The sequence below is a fragment of the Labrus mixtus genome, chromosome 4 (assembly GCF_963584025.1).
Source record: "Labrus mixtus chromosome 4, fLabMix1.1, whole genome shotgun sequence".
NCBI classification, from domain to species: Eukaryota; Metazoa; Chordata; class Actinopteri; order Labriformes; family Labridae; genus Labrus; species Labrus mixtus.
In genome coordinates this window covers 31,673,412-31,691,005 of record NC_083615.1, presented here as the reverse complement: position 1 = coordinate 31,691,005, position 17,594 = coordinate 31,673,412, and the positions used below count along the sequence as shown (strand labels likewise).

The window sequence follows — 17,594 nt, the reverse complement described above, 5'->3', positions numbered from 1 at the left end:
CATGGTTGTAGCTCTCCATCTCCTCCAGTCAGCCTTTCTGTCTAGCCCACTTAGAGAGCCCTCCCATGGGGCAATGGAGCTGTGGCAGGTCAGGCTCGGGCTGCAAGTTTTCACACACTCACACACACACATACATGGACACACTTGGGCCAGGACCAAAGAGTAACAAGATGGATATAGCCAGAGTATATCAGCCAACGAGGAAGAAGCACAAGGAGCTGGGGGATAAGAAAAAGTTGAACTGAGCTAAACTTAGCAGAAATGAAAACAACAGAATTAAACTTGTCTGACCTCACTAAACTCTGCTGAGTGTACATTTGAGGAAAAAAAATTGCTGTTTATTGTTGACTAATTAAGTTATATAATCTACTTTCTCTCAGACATTTCTAAAAAACTTTCATGTTACGCTTGACTCTATCACATTTAATTTAAATATTTTAGCTCACATAAGACTTTTTATGAGCCTGAATGAGACACAGTCTACTGTTTACAGCAGCTGAATAAATAACACCATTGTTTTTCTTTTTCTTTTCTGAAAAACTGACTTAATTGGCCCCGTATCCACCTAGCGTTTTTTTTCTGAGCGCCAGCGTCTGTTTTCAATTGTTTCAATGAGTAGAGAGCGTTTGCAGCAGTAAAAGCGCAGTGTTTTTTCTTCCAAGCGCTTTGCCTGTTTTTTTTTTTGTGGCCGCTCCGAGCGCTCAAGTTGAGAATCTTTCAACTTTTCAGATAGGCGCTGTTGACGTCACCTGCGCTCTTTTCCAAATGTTTGATATTCCCTTTACTTTCGCCTCCTATGGATCGTGTCTTGTACCCACATCCTCCTCACTGCGTGTCTGATCAGGATATAAATTATCTCAAATATAAAACATGCAGTAAAAAGTAACGGAGCAGTGTCGGTCATACAGTAGAAAAAACGCTAGGTGGACACGAGGCCTAAGAATGCTGGTAGTTGATTTCCCTTAACACGGGTTTTCTCGATACCAGAATTAAAAAAAACAAAAAAAAAACAATATCGAGAGCTGTTTTGATGCCACTGCAACAAAAAAAAGAATTTCCTAGAATCCTAGGCAATAAAGATTTGAAAATTTCAGTTTTTTCTTTTGCTAAAATGCAGACATACTTCTGGGAATGTTTGGGGACTGAATGATGGATTCATTCTTCTACTCTGCACCTGTCTTATGAATTAGATGTAGTTTTTGAAAATATCAGTACTTTTTGATACTTTTGATCATTAAAACAACACTGATGATATGGAACAATGATTGAAATATAGATAATCATGACAGCCTCGCATTCTGCAATGTTTTAATGTAAGGAAAACCTTCAGTTGACAAAACATACAGATATTTTGATCTACATTTCTAGAGACAAAGTGGAGTTGTATTAAACAAGCATTAGGAGTCATCTTGGATGGAGTGTATAAAGAGGAAGGGTGTGGGATGTTTTGTGTACGATACACCCACTGTGTGTGTGAATGTAGATGAGTGTGGAGGTGAGCAGGAGTGTGTGAGTTGTGAGTGGTGCCTGTGTGTGGACATTAACCGACAGGGTCCAGCAGTCACCCTGCTGTTAAATGGACTGGTCAGCCATATGCCCACCACCTCCGGCCCTACATCACTGCCACTTTGTATGTGAGGGGTAGTGTGTGTGTGTATGTGTGTATTTCAGTGTGCAGGCTAGGCCTATGGATTCAGAAAAATATCCCTTATCTAATTTCTTTAGCAGAGTTTTCGTCTCTTTTTACATTTTAAACCAACTGTGGGTGTTCTATTGAATAGTGCGACCAATCGAGATGTGCTGTCGAGCAGCTCAGCACAGTACAGGGAACATTACTTGATAGGGTTTTTCATCTATCCAGATATGCTTCCTCTAAAATTATAGGTAACATGTTCAGTTAAGGGTTATCAAAACAAGCTTCCCTTTTCCTCAGAGTACAAATGAAGCGAGTAGTGGTGTATTATGAAGTGAATCTGTACCGGGGGGGAAATGCATCAATCGAGATACGCTACACCCTAAATCTTTAGTAACAGAGTACCAATACTTGCTCCCCAAACTCTGACAATGCATATGGAGTGATTAGTGAATTAGTATAAGTTATTATGGACTGCTAGCATTATTTGACGGGAGATACAGAAAGCCTCTAGAGCAGGACATGTCGACAGAACACCAGCACACATATCTTGTAATGACAGACTCATTTAATAAAAATATCATTGACTGAATAAGTGATTCAACATCGTTGTTTGGCGCAAACTTGACTGAGTCCTTTCAAGATCGACCTTTTATACATTTAGACTGCAAGGTCATGGCCAAAGATGTTTTACTGGACAATTCATTATTTATTTGCAGATTTAATGATGTCCTGTTTTTGATGGTATTTTATTCAAATTATTATAGAATAGCAGCTTCAAGTGAGTACATACACTGATATTTTTCATATTGGTTTTCATATAAACTTCACGCTTTCACAAAATCTTCCAAAGAAGCTTTCTGCAACCTTTAACATTGACCTCTGTTTAATTTAGCAAACGTCTGAGGAAAGTTAGCGACAGATTTCACCTTCAAAAAGGGCTGATGTTTGACCTGCAGATTTTGTAGATTACTAGTTTGGTGCCAAAAGACTGTGAGAGACGAGGAGGAGGAAAAAAACGGAGGAGGACAAGGGGGTTTACATCATCACAGACCTGGACACAGCTGGCCCAGGACCCACTCTTGGGTGACTTATAACCTTAATGACATGAAGCTTGCCAGAACCCTGCTCAGACCTCATGAGGAGAGATGGAAAGAGAGAGGGTGAAGGTATAAATAAAGAGATTTACAGTAGATTAAGGGATTCTGATTTAAAAAATAGATAAGTATGCGAGAAGTTTGGAAGGAGATTCTAAAGAGAGTGACTGTACACTGAGAGATTAATGGACACGTTTGAAAAAGGGAGGGAGTGTTTTTACAGATTGGCTGTTCAGGTCTTTGCCAGAAGATTGTTTTTTCATATTTAAATTAAGAATACTAATACAAACCTTCTTGGGCACAAGTCCAACTACTACAGTGTGTGTCAGGCCCTGCACAGATCTCTAAATCCATGCAAGAACCACTCTTTACAAATAAACACATTCTGGTCAGGTTCAACACACAGACGGAGAAGAGGTGACCTACCTGTAGTTCTGTCTGAAAGAAGAACTTCTGCGGACACTGGGAACAGTCGTAGATCTTGTCTTCCTGGCCATGGACGGCAAAAATGTGCTGCTGGAGCTTGTTGGCCTGCACAAACACTGAGAAAAACAACAACAAATACAGCACCAGTTAGATTGACTATAGAGGAAAAGGATCAGCCAATGCTTACCAGGACTGCAGGTCTTAAATTTTACAGACTAAAAAAATTAAAACAGTGAAAATACCTGGTTGACTGTAAAGGAGGGAATGTACGAGATACAAAGAAAATACAGAAGGGTGCAAGAGAAGGAATGAGAGGAAACAGGAAGAGCTCCCCTCTGCAGACCTTGTGATTTTTATCAATAAATTATCTCTTCTTTTTTTAACTTCCGCTCCAGTGTTGTCTCACTCACTTTTTTCTTTTTTTCTTTCTCCCCCTCTTTGTTTCAGTAAACTTTTGGATTTCACTGTGTGTGTGTGTGTGTGTGTGTGTGTGTGTGTCTGTGTGTTGAATTATTCAGCCCCCCCATAGGAGTGGTGCCCATCTTACTAATTCATAAGCCACAAAGGAATAGAGTTAAAGTTTAAAGGGCTGCTGTGTACCTGGGGGGTGGGTAGTGGGGGCACACAACACAAGACAAACACAACAACACGTGGAGGGAAGGGAAGTGATGAAGTGACGGGGGAAAGAGAGAGAGAGAGAGAGAGAGGGGATGCAGGAAGAAAGGGTACAGGGATGGAGAGAGGCGGTGCAGACTGAGTTTAATATTGTAGGTGTGGAGGTGAACTCTGAACGCCTTGGGCCTAATTTGATCATCCAGCATTTTGTTCAGGTCCCCCAGTGGATTTCAGATATATAAGGTACTTGTTATGTGTCCTGTTTGGAGGAGTTACTGCATTGCACTGAGCTGAACTCTGCACACGCAGAGGATTTTCTAGTTCTCCTTTAGCAGAAGCACCCTGCTGGAATATTACTCCCCCAGTTAGAAATGTTAAAACAATGAATATTCCTAATGTTATCTTACTGTAGAGCCAAAACTGAGAAAAAAACTTCACAGCCATTAAAGCACTGTTACTCAATGTATCATGACGCAGGTATCCCAGGGAGAGCCATTTTCCAGCCACAACACGTGCTGGAGCTGATGCCTGGGAAGATTTAAGTGCAAACCTTGTTTTCATCTGCCATATTAACCTCAAGGTGTTTTTATGTGAAGCAAATGTCTAGTATCGTGTCAAGCGCTTTTCAAGTTTTTGTGATCTTTTTTAATGTGAAGCGAGAGACCCCAGCCGTGTTCCAAGACAAATGTCCTCTTGGGAAGTGTACACTTTTACCCTCTTTCCTCAGATCTTGCATTTTCTACCAAATAAGCAAAAAGATGTGAGCAGTTTGGTGCTTAAAGAACGTGCGGTTAACACATTTTATTGATTTTATTTCAGTTTGTGGCTTTAATAAGAATCATAAACACCTGGCTGGTAAGGTTAAAACCCTTTGGGTCTTTATTCATGTAACATAAATAAAATGCAAATTAGTCTTACAGTGTTCATGTGTTAACCTAAAGCATCTATATTTCATTTGTGATATATGATGGATGTTCACATATGTGTATCGGCTTTAAATGCAAAGCAGAGAGGAGACTTGTGAACAGTTCTTTTTGCCTCTGTCCTTGAAGGTGAATGTGTGTTTGCGCGTGTCTGTCTCTCACCTGTGAAGCAGACGGGACACTTGAAGGTACCTCCCATGCCTTCAAAGCTGTGCTCTATCAGGTGGCAGAGCAGCTTGGCAGGTGAATCAAACATCTGGTTACACAGCTTGCACTCGTGATTGATGCCCTCCTCTGCAAATAGGAGACAGAAACGCATGTGTGGGCTGGATTAAGCAACATGAAGAAACAGTAACATGTGACATGTTTTATTATTAACACAACACTCACAACAGATGTCTTATACACATATGTCAGACAGTGGTTTATCATAAACTGATGTGTGAAAGAAATGTCAACGATAATACAGAAAATACTGGTCACTAAAGAAAGACTGCACTTGTTAACTTTACTGCCATGGCAGGAATATGAATTGGAATATATGAAGTGCCTTCACTAAGGGCGTTTTAACATTAGGCACGATTGTCCGTCCTGCTAACTGTGGAGGTTTTATTTATTTCTGAGACATCATCACCCTCTTTCTACTTCCACAACTACCGTGCAGCTCAGAGCACAAAACGGGCCCGCGCTGTGCGGTTTCTGAAGCGGCAAGAACCGATTAGAATGACATCATATAGCGGTCCACTTCCTTGTTTAAGCACGGTTCATATCTCCTGCAGACCGTACTCGAAGACACATGAATCGTGCCCGAGATCACCTTTTTAAGCCGTCTCTGGCACAGTACCTGAGTACAGTAAGAGTCCAGTACAGTACTTTTGTGTTCACACTGATCGAATAAACCAGACTTTAGGGTCAAGCGTACTCTGATCCAGGCCCGGGTCACTAGTGTGAAACCACCCTTTGTGTCTGTATTATGAAATATGAATAATTGAAAACTAGACACAAAATGAATTCTGATTTCTCCAAAATTATTGACAAAAGCATCTTTTAACTTTGATAAATGATGATTATTTAACTTGTTTAGACAGAATTATAATACAGTTTGAATCCCCCCCCCCCCCCCCCCTCCTCTCCCTTCACGTTTTCTTTCTCCCTCATTTGCTCTCCCACTCACACACACACACCAGTCCCAGTGCCATGACGGCCCCAACTGGTAATTGCCTGTCCTCCCCACCGGGGCCATAGATGATCTACCCTTCCTATAGTCATCCTTCCCTCTGTCCTTGTTATCCGCCTTCACCCACTGCAGTCACTCGTTCATCCCCTCACTTTGCCCATTCCTCCCTCCAGGCCCCCCTCATCATTCCTCTGGTCCATCACTTCCTTATACATTTTTAGGGATCCAATTCAAACCTCTCATCCTCTCCTCACATAAACTATTCTTCCCCCACCCTCTGCTTCACCTTTTTTGTGTTGTCATTTTTATGTAACGAGCACCTCACACTGACAGAGACTCAACTATAACCAGGTATACCTTCATCAAGACCAGGCCTCTTTCCCTTCTTGTTCTCATTTAGGATTCTACCAATATCTATGTGTGTGTGTGTGTGTGTGTGTGTGTGTGTGTGTGTTTATTTTAAGAAGGTGTGAGTGACATCACTGCACCTATGGTGGAAGGCCAGATGAAAGGTGGGTGTAATAAACACACACTTGCACCTCTAGGGGCTTAGGTCTCCCGCCTGTTGTCCTTATCATCATTGTACCATACAGGACCAATACCCCGGTCACCCACATACACACACAAACACACACACAGTGAGGGGCCACACACACACACGCACACCATAGGACTGTGCAGCCTGGAGACATCAGATGGTGTCTTCTGTGGGCCAATCTGTGACCCCTTGTGGAGTGGCAAACACACACATGCACACACACACAAACACATAAAAACATGCATACACATACTGAATCAGAGATGTCTTTTTTTCCCTTTCCGTCACTTATCTCATGTCCTGTATGTCTGCAGACACACACACACACACACACACACACACACACACACACGCACACACACACGCACACACACACACACACACACACACACACACACACACAGCAGAACTTCAGCTGCAGAGCTGCAGGGGATCGCAGGGTTAATAACGTCTTCAATCATACATCCATGACACCCATACTGACTAACACAGACACACACACACATACACACACACACACACACAAAGATTCCTATCCCTCCTTGCCTCAAAGGCCCACACAAGGGTGCCCTAATCCCACCTCAATAGCAGTGTGCGTGTTTGTGTGTGTCTGTGCATGGTGGGTGCCACATGAGCTTATATGGATGAGATGGTATGCTCCACGGTCCCGATCCCGAAACATCCCATGTCCACACACACACACACACACACACACACACACACACACACACACACACACACACACACACACACACACACACACACACACACACACACACACACACACACACACACACACACACACACACAGAAAGCTCAAAGGCTGCAAGGTTGTGAGGGGCGCCAGTGTGTCCGAGGCACACTGAGACAGATAGAGGTTCATTATCATTTACTAGGAGATTGAAACAGCAGGAGAGAGTCACATGAAGCGAGACACACAGAGAGGATGAGGGAGGGAGAGAGAGAGACAGACAGACAGAGAGAGAGAGAGAGAGAGAGGGAGAGAGGAGTGTGCAGCACCACCAGTTTAATCAATTGTCATGTTTTATAATTTAGTCATCTTGTACATTTGGCTTGTCTTTGTAAAAGAATGACGCAATCATACAATAGACAAAGAGAGAGAGTGTGTATATGTAATGCGATATTTGAGGGATCTCAGTGTAGTCACTGTGTGTGTGTGTGTGTGTGTGTGTGTGTGTGTGTGTGTGTGTGTGTGTGTGTTAGGGTTCTCTAAAGCCATCTTAAAAGCTCTTGCCCTCAGTAGGGGTAACTCTCTCTTCAGAAGGTGGCTCAAACTCTCCCACGCCTCCAGGATCAGACAATGTGGTCACTTTTGAGTAAAAGGCACATCATTGTGAACATGTACAGTAAAGGTGGATCTTAACATCTTCACTGACAAAAAGTTGAGATGGTTTTTAAGTTTTCGTTGGGTGAATAAAAAAATCATCAATGGCACTAGTACCAGGTAAAGGTGGCATTTCAGATCATCTGTAGGCAACAATTGAAAACCAAAATATTTAGCATAAGCTCTCTTCACATATTTACAAAACTCCTGAAAACGTCCTGAATCTTTGTGGTGAGCTGGATGTGTAAACACAACAACTACATCTTCAATTTGAAAGCCCCAAATATTCTGTGTAAAGTCAGTTTGAGCTGATGTGATAAGGCAGGGGGAAATATTCAGAAAATGGAGGAGAGGATGACTGAGGACACTGCTTCATTATTTTTTTCTGTCTGCTAGTATGCTCTCCACTGCTCTTTTGTTGATACTATGAATATGTTCAACTTCCTGCAGTAAGGCCACAAAGACAAAGTTGTCACAAAGACAAATCACAGCATAGGATTCTACTTGGCCACCATTTCAGCGACGTCCTTTTTACGTCATGTTCTGCCTCCTGAGATGACCCTCCCCCCCTTCAGTCTGATAGTGATTCTCTCGCACTGTGAAGTACATGCATGAACAAGCAACACTGAAATTTCCTTTACATTTTCAGGAGTGTGTGGGGAAAAACGTTGCATAGGAAAGCAACAAATCCTCACATTACAAAAAACCTTGGATAAGAAACTGTGAATGATCTATTAAATTGCATTTTTGTTTGCATCGGATTACATTTCATTTTGATTGGAGTGGTTTGGTTTCAGCATTTATTTAGTGCAAAAATGTCCTTTATTTGTGTTTCAAAAGTTGAAGCGGTGAGTTTAACAAAAATAAACTAATTAACAGTCAATCAAATATAGGGTAAGTGAAAAAGAGGCTCCAGGTGATGAATGACTAACCTGAGGTAAAAATGGGGAAAAGAGAGACAGAAAGAGAAACAGGATGAGAGAGAGACAGAGAGAGAATTGAGGGGAGAACAGTGAGGTGCAGAGAGATAATTGGGCTGTCCGGAACAAGGGCATGGAGAGAGGCCTCCAATGCCTGTGTGTGTGTGTGTGTGTGTGTGTGTCCCATGAAAGAGTTCTCTTTTGTGACAAATACATTGTTTTGATCAGTGTGTGTGGGGACTGCAGTCTCTGTATGCTGTCTCCCTCTGAGACCCGGGCCGTGTGTGAGCGTGTGTGTGTGTGTGTGTGTGCGTGAATGTGTGAGCGTGTATGTGTGTGTGTGTGTGTGACCCATAGTGAGATGACAGAGTCGTAGAGCATCCTGCTGTTACGCTTTGTCTCACAGAGTGCATTTGATCCACCAGCGCGCACACACACATACACACGAGCACACACATACACATAACCCTGGGAGGCCTAGGCTGGGACGGAGAACACAGGGGAGAGAGGGATGAGAGAGAGGGAGATAGAGAGGCAGGGTGAAGGTTAGGTCTCCCAGTTATCACATAACAGAAAGTTTTTCTGCATTTTAATGCACATCAGAGCAAGTTTGTGGACAATGTTATGCCTTAAGTTAATTTCCTTTTTTAGAAAACAATCTTAAGGAACAATCTTTGAATACTTTTAAAAATCTCTCCCTCTTTTCAAACACTAATTATCGTAAAACATTATCAGATTTTTGTAGAAAGTAAAAGAATGACCAGTCTGATTAGTCCAAGACATGTTCCTGCTGTGCTGACAATCCCCATAATGCACACCTGGCTGTTCATGATTGGTTGCTATGCCAACTAATGTGGCAAGCAGGGCACTAGTTAAGACAATTTCCTTCATTTCTCCACATGGAGTATAACACCTGACCATGGGTTTTCTTCATGGACTTTATGAAAACTCTACTTTAAAGTGTTACCGATACCTATTCTGCTTTTAATTGACATGAACATTTCATGGTGTGTTATTATTGTCACAGTGGGCAGCAGAACCAACCAGTAACAGCATTCAAACAACACATCGGAGAGGAAGGCTGACAGACACGGGGAACAAGATCGAGAAAAAGCAGCTTTTAAATATGACGGTGAGGAAGAGAGAGCTTGGCCTGACTCCAAACCTATCTTTCTGCTAAACTGAGCCCCCCCCCCCACCCCCACACACACACACACACACACACACACACACACACACACACACACACACACAAATAAAAAGGTAATTGGAGGGTGGCTGCTGCGGATCTGTAGAATTACTGATGAGATTTCACCTCAGAGAGAGGCAGAGAGGAAATATTGGAGAGAAAGAGGAAACTGAAATAATGTGAAGACAGAATGTAATGAAATCTGTGAATGAGGGAGGGCGGACACACACACAGTAGTCCACACTGCAGTCACACTCATCATTACAATTTCACAATCAACACACAAAGACACAGACACACACCACATTACACATGGCATACCATTCTCGTTACCCACCTCTTTCTCTCTCTCTACTAATTGACCAGAGGAGAGGTACCAGGTGGCATCATCCCTGTGACACACACATACAACAGTCACATGCATGTATGCACGCACACACACACACACAAACACCCCCCCCGCACACACACAAAACATTTTCATGCTGGCCTCATCACAGACCTCTGCAGAACATAAATGAGCTCCTTGGTTTGTGCTGGGGGATGGATCCCTAGGGTGCCTCCACACACACACACACACACACACACACACACACACACACACACACACACACACACACACACACACACACACACACACACACACACACACACACACACACACACACACACACACACACACACACACACACACACACACACACACACACACACACACACACAAACCTCTTAACCCTTTCTTAGTCTTGGCTGCAAAACTCCTTTGGGTGCAGAGCCCCCACAAACCTGAACCTCCTCCTCTCTGTGTCTGTATTGGCTGCATGGAGGTCCCATGGGTGTCTACCCCCCATTACTGCCCTTCCATACTCCTGTCAACCCCCTCCATCCCCAAAATCTGTGAGGGTAAGTGTGTGCGCATGAAGGAGTGGCAGAACATGTATGTGTGTGTGTGTGTGTGTGAGTGTATGGTCCCTTGCGGCGTAGAGGCCGTAAACCAAGCCAGGCGATTGATGGTGAGGACAGCAAGGGAGAGGTGGCAAGAAAAAGAGAGAGTGGGAGAGAGAGAGAGAGAGAGGGAGAGAGAGAGAGAGAGAGAGAGAGAGAGAGAGAGAGAGAGCGAGAGAGACAGAGAGACAGAATGACTGTAGAGGGAGGGATGGAGTGAGGGATGATGGGACGGACAGAGGGGAGAGCAACAGAGGCGTTGGGTGAAAGAAAGAGTGCAGCAAAGAAGAGAGCAGTGGACGGAACGAGGAGGAGTATGCACCTCTCTAGGGGGCTCGCTCAAGGTGTGTTTCCATGGCAACCAGGGGTGGGGGGGCTGAAGCAAGGGGGGAGTGAGCTTGACCCATTGGTAGTGTGGGGGCTGGAGAATACACACACACACACTCACGCACAGACACACACAACCTGCTGCAGTGCTGGAGGGGTCCCAAGAGTGCCCCCACCTTTACTCACCCTCTCTCTCTCTCACACACACACACACACACACACACACACACACACACACACACACACACACACACACACACACACACACACACACACACACACACACACACACACACACACACACACACACACACACACACACACACACACACACACACACACACACACACACACACACACACACACACACACACACACACACACACACTGAGAGAGAAAGAATGCTGCAGTGCTGAGGTCCCGCGAGTACCTAACACCCACACACATTCTCCCTCCCTCCTCTCATCTTCTGTTTTCCCTCTCTGTTTCCATCACTCTCTCTCTGTGAGGTAATTGTTAATATTTTCATCGTTTGTTTACTCCTCGTGCGTCGTGTGGGTTTTAAACATGCAGCTCAATAAGGACGTCGACTTTCATACAGAACAATATCATACCATACTCTCCACTGTAACGTCCTCGTTTCAAACCATTTACTTTGCTTTTATGGTCCTCACAGTTTACATTTACTCCAATCTGGAGCTTAAACTCTAAACACATCTCTGCTTTTTCCACAGAATGAAACACAACGACTTTATACTTAACATTTACCACAGCATAATAAAGTTTCTGTTTTCTGCCTCAGTTTCTTGCCTTCGAGCACGTCTTTCATCGGTTTGTTAGACAGCTAGTTAGAACATCAGAAGGTCAAAAAGGTCTGTTAAATGTAGCTGAGTTTTGTACCTCTCACATTGAAGCTGGGTCAGAGGGAGGTGTGTGACAGGTTAGATATCATAGAGCCACACAAAGTTTACACCTTGTTAAGGTTATTAAGGTTACACTCTGTGATACCATGCATAAGAGGATATAATCTCTAATAGTTTAATGATTGTATAATATCAAAAAGTTCCAAAACTTAAGAAAACCCCATTAAACCTTCACTTTAGAGGGGCTGCTGGGGTAGTGGTTAGTGCACACACCCCGCGTACAGAGGCTGTGTTACTCCAAGAGGACGGCCCGGGTTGGAATCCGACCTGTAGCTCCTTTCCTGCATGTCATTCCCCACTCTCTCTCTCCCTGATTTCAGACTCTATCGACTGTCCTGTCTCTTAAATCAAGGCACAAATCTTTAGAAAAAGAAAAGAAAAAAACCCTCACTTTATTCGGTACTAAAAGGTTGCCAACACATTTGTGCAATTTCAATTATATAGTACACAGGATTATGCCTGCATATTTTTTGGGAAATAAAATAAAGAAATTACCCAATATCTGGTGCCTAGGAATTGTATATGTGTTGCCGTGGTATTTAAACAGGTATTGGTAACATCTGATTTTTACCAGAATCATATGGAAGTTTAATAATCTGCCGTGACAACATTACATCCAATAATTAAAAATTTAATACAAAGAAAAACTACAAATAATTGCTTCTTACTAGGCATCTTATGGATTTAAAAAGCAAACATTAGAGATCTAAAAGATCAGAGTTTGTAGAGTCAGAACAGAAAGAAGGCTCTGCACCTTCATTGGCAACATCTTTGGCTTTTGAGATTGCAGATGGTACAAGTCAAGTGGTGAAAAAATACATCATCCTCTCACCCTAGAGGAAAGGCCAGTTATTGGAACAACCACTGTAAAAATAATGAAAGGAGAAAAAAAAGGAAAATGGCCTTCCTGGAAAAAAAAAAAATACTAGAGAGAGAGGCTAAAACAATGTCAACATGTTACTATTGTCCCTCTCGTTATACTCCTGAATCCTCTACTTTTCAATGCCGGCTTCATTCCTCATTGCACATCTGAAAGGATCCTGTGATACATATTTCTAGTGGAAACACACACACACACACACACACACACACACACACACACACACACACACACACACACACACACACACACACACACACACACACACACACACACACACACACACACACACACACACACACACACACACACACACACACACACACACACACACACACACACACACACACACACACACACACACACACACACACACACACACACACACACACACACTATTGGCAGACTAGTGCGGCATATGGCGTTAACCAGTCTGTGTTTGTGTGCTCCATGAAAGGAAGCATAAATTGAGCATATTTGTGTAGAGCAAAAGTGCATGTGTGTCTTGGAAGGAGACTGTCTGTCTGTGTGTGTGTGTGTGTGTGTGTGTGTTTGTTTAGCAGCTTGGATTTTCCCGATCACATTACATAACAGTAGGAAGCTGGAGCGCTCGGTCCCGTAGAAGCCAAAAGCCTTCTCACATATTAACACACAGACACACACAGACATATCATACATCATCATCTCTTCTTTTCTATGTCCCTTCCTCTCTCTATCTCTCTCTCTCTCTCTGGTTATTGAGTACATCACCTTTTCATTTTGAAGTTGTTAGCTCGTTAGCCGTTTGGTTAGCGATGTTAAAGGATTAGCAGCAGAGGAAACACAGGATTGTTTTTTAAACACATGTTATTAAGTTAATAAAAACATGACTAAAAGAAGAGAATCAATAAACGCATGAACTTTATAAAAGCAGACAAAGAAGCTCATAGAGAGAAGGACCGTCAGACGTAATAAAAGGAACATTTCTATTTTACCAACCGCTCTGGATTGAATGAACTTTCTAGCTAAAGAGATAGTCACATTGTTTGATGAGAGCTTTTTTACCTCTGGATGATGTTAGATACAGTTTTGCCATGGTTTGAGGGCATTGGCATTGCCTTGTAAAGCTGAGCTGGCCATGAAATGACATAAGTGATTACAACATTTCTAAATCCAAGACTGCAGAGCTAGAAATACAAAAACAGAAAATACAAAAAAGCTGAAGTACTAAGAGAGTAACAATGAAAAAAATGACTGATGTTACCATTTTTGGTAAGGAATAAAGATAAGCCCTCTTTATGTATTATATGGCAGGTGAGTGAAGGTATTAAACCTCTGTCTTCTTTGAACTCTTTAAAACACAGAGCCAGGCTCCCCCAGCAGGAAGCAAGTGCAGCTAAAACATCACATGTAAGTGAAGTTAAGACCCACGCATTCTGCTGCTCACACACATGAAAAACACACTAACACAGGATGTTCAGTGTCATCTGGAGAGCACTTGACCATAACAACGAGCAGCTGACATGTAAGTCTTGTATTATCATATGTAATGAGACTTTAATTAATATTCAAACAGGAGAGGTGCACACATCATCGCTCTGGCCTTGAAATCATCGCTCAGGACTTTCACAGGAAAGTGGGGAATTACTGTTTCCTCCAATAACCACACAGAAATCCAGGATCACGTACACACATTTACACAAACACACACACACAAACACTTATATACACACACCTCTTTGTAGCTCGTTAGCAGGGATGAGAGTAATAAATGCAGAGTATATTTGTGTTTAGAATCTTAATTGAAAGCTTGAAAGTGGCCAGGAGGGAATAAGCCTAATCACTGTGTGTGAATAAACCATCAACACACACACAAACAGAGACAGACAGACAGACACACATGCAGAAGCTCACCACTCCCTTGGATAACATTTAAACTGAAGTACCTCTCTTTCTCTTGCGTCCAGTCATTCCTTCCCTCCCTTTGTTGTCCGTTTTACCTTCTTTTTTCCCTCCTCCTGTTTTGTTTCCACACTCACTGGATTCTCCCATCTGTTTACATATGTTAAACACAACCACAGTACAGCCCCCTCGATGAGCATAAACAGCACCAGTATGTGTGTTAAGCTGTTTTTGCGTGGATGCTGGTTAAAGCTATAGTAAACATCCACGAGGATCCATAAAAAGCTTTTATGGTGGATGAGGGCTTGCCCTAATTAATTACAGGTATTTTTATTTTTTACTATGGATGATTTTCATTCAGCCACTGGTGTTACATCTTATGTATTTAAAAGTAAAGATGGGTACGATAACTCCAGGACTTGTTTTATCACATCATTAATTGAGTATGATTCACTCCACATGCCTAGCTTAAAGTGCAACTTGTCAGCTGTGACAAGGAAAAAGTGATGTAGTGAAGTAAAATACAATAACATTCAGTGCTAGATATGTAGCGTTAAACTTGCATGTCATAGAAATACCAGTTCGATGCTTAAACACATGCGCCAAAAGCAGGAGGAGAAAACAGCAGAGACAGAAAAAAGGCAGTCTCACACCACTTGCTAGCTATGTTAGCACATATTGTCGTGATGTCATAGCGGAGCATATTAGCCTGCTAATAATGAAAATGGTGACTGGAGATATGCTCCCATTAATTTTGAGAAAAGAGAAGGCATCTACAAGCTGATGGCGTCTGTTGAGCTGCAGAACAAGCCACCATCATTCATGGTGTACAACAGCATCTAAGGTGGAGAGATGCATAAAGGAAAGCACAGCAAAGGTGTTACTTTGTTCCTGCAGACTTGTGGACGGGTCTTAGCACAGAGTCGTATGTTACAATCACACGTCATTTCATTCAGGACTGAGATTTTAAAGGCAGCTGTCCGGCAGACATGCAGTGCTAATGAAGAGAACACTGCAGAAAACTCAGCAGACCACTGAGTGATCTGATTACTCGTTCACAAGGTAGCGAGAGTAATGATGCCCTTCCCTTCTTCAAAGATAGAAGTTGGAATTTTTTAGCTTTCAAAAAACGATTTAAGTTTTTACTTGAATAAAGAGTGAAAAGCTTTTTTTTTTCTTCAAGAGACTGTATATGCTGTGTACATGACTGGATAATCTAGTCGCAGCCTTTAAAGGTTACTTTAAAAATATAAGGAGTTGCACACACACATTTGACGTAGCCAGAAGGCGACAGGCTTTTAAAAGCCAGATTTAGATGTAAGGTGGATCAAACCTGTGAGGCCACCATGGAGCAATAGATTAGTCCACACAATAAAAAAAATCACACCTACACACACAGACACACACTCCCACCCCACCTGGTTAGCAAGCATATCTGTTTCCAAGGGTAATCACCACGGCAACCGTAATCAAGGCTCTGATCTAGTTGTCAAGGTGATGGAGAGGGGGTCACCCCTGACGGTTCCCCCTTTCTCTAAATCGCTTTTTAGCTCCTTTTTTTTTTTTTTTAACAACTTTTATAAGCGTCCTTATTCTGTCCAATGGGGACAGGGTGAAAAGCCAGGACAGGACGGGTGAAAAGCCAGGACAGACACTGACGGAGAAAGGTTAAGCAGAGGTGTGCCGTGTTGATTAAGGATTCAATTCTCATTCCTGTTCAGTGCTAAATCTAACAAATATGTTTGTATGTGTGAGTGTGTTTACCTACCTCCATCTAATCCTATCCTGCTGTTTACTACTAGTGTGGTTGTGTGTGTGTGTGTGCGTGTGTGTGTTTCTTTAATCTGCGCTCCCAGGGGGAGTCAGAGGGAGCTAGAAGGCTTATCCCTGCTGCATCTCCCAAATACCACTAAAAAGCCAATCTCCATTCCACAACAACAACATTAACACACACACAGGAACGCGCTGACACAAACAAACACACACAAAAACTGGAGAGGAAAGCCGGAGAGATTTGCTTAATTTTTTGTTCACCAACTGTAACCCCCCCCCCCCCCCCCCATTACATTACACCCATTCTGTCATTTGGCATTGCATCCTATAAAGAAAGCAGCTTAAAAGGTTGTCATCTCACTGAGTTTTCTTTAATTGACCTTTTACTGAAAATATCCTTTTTCTTCACTAGTCTACCAAATCAAAAGTAGGATGTCTGTGTAGGTTCTCAGTGATCCAGGTCATCGTAATATCAAAGCTTGAATCAAAGGCAACTGGACTGGTTGAAGATCTTGAAGACATTTTAGAGGATTAGATTAAAACGTCTTCAAGATCTTTAACCGTTCAAGTTACCTTTGCATCAAGCTTCGAATCAACCAAAGTAGGAGTGTGTTGCATGGTGACTGTATCCTGAGCATACACTCGATTAAGATTAAAAAAGCAAAGCATTAGATACAATCTGAAATGTTCATCTTCATACAACAAAAATATCGAAAAAAAGCATCCAATTCACCAAATATGAAAAAAATCTAACACCTTCAAAAAGTTAAGGTTTCATGTATATGTATGTACTGTAGAGTAATTTATTATGGCTTCCTTATTGGTCTACACGTCTTTCAGCGTGTCTATATACTGTAACACACCTAAAGCTGCCAGAGGAAGAAGAGGGAAGACGGGAGCAGGAAAGAGAAGAGGAGCAGAGCCAATAAGAGCTCACAGCAGGATGCTAATAATGCAGCTCCAGCTGTACCGGTTAACCTGCAAACTGCCCATCTGGACCCA

The 17,594-nt window shown here is 42.5% G+C and overlaps 1 protein-coding gene across 6 annotated transcripts in view; it reads right to left on the bottom strand.

The window, feature by feature from the left end:
• Positions 1-17,594, bottom strand: part of znf423 (zinc finger protein 423) — a 155,814-nt gene that overhangs the window by 11,835 nt on the left and 126,385 nt on the right. For all 6 annotated transcript variants that reach the window (XM_061036931.1, XM_061036930.1, XM_061036932.1 and 3 more), the window contains 2 exons: positions 4,857-4,988; positions 3,157-3,272 (listed from right to left, as the gene is read on the bottom strand). In XM_061036931.1, the coding sequence (XP_060892914.1) occupies positions 3,157-3,272; positions 4,857-4,988 (248 nt within the window). The remainder of the gene's footprint in view (positions 1-3,156; positions 3,273-4,856; positions 4,989-17,594) is intronic.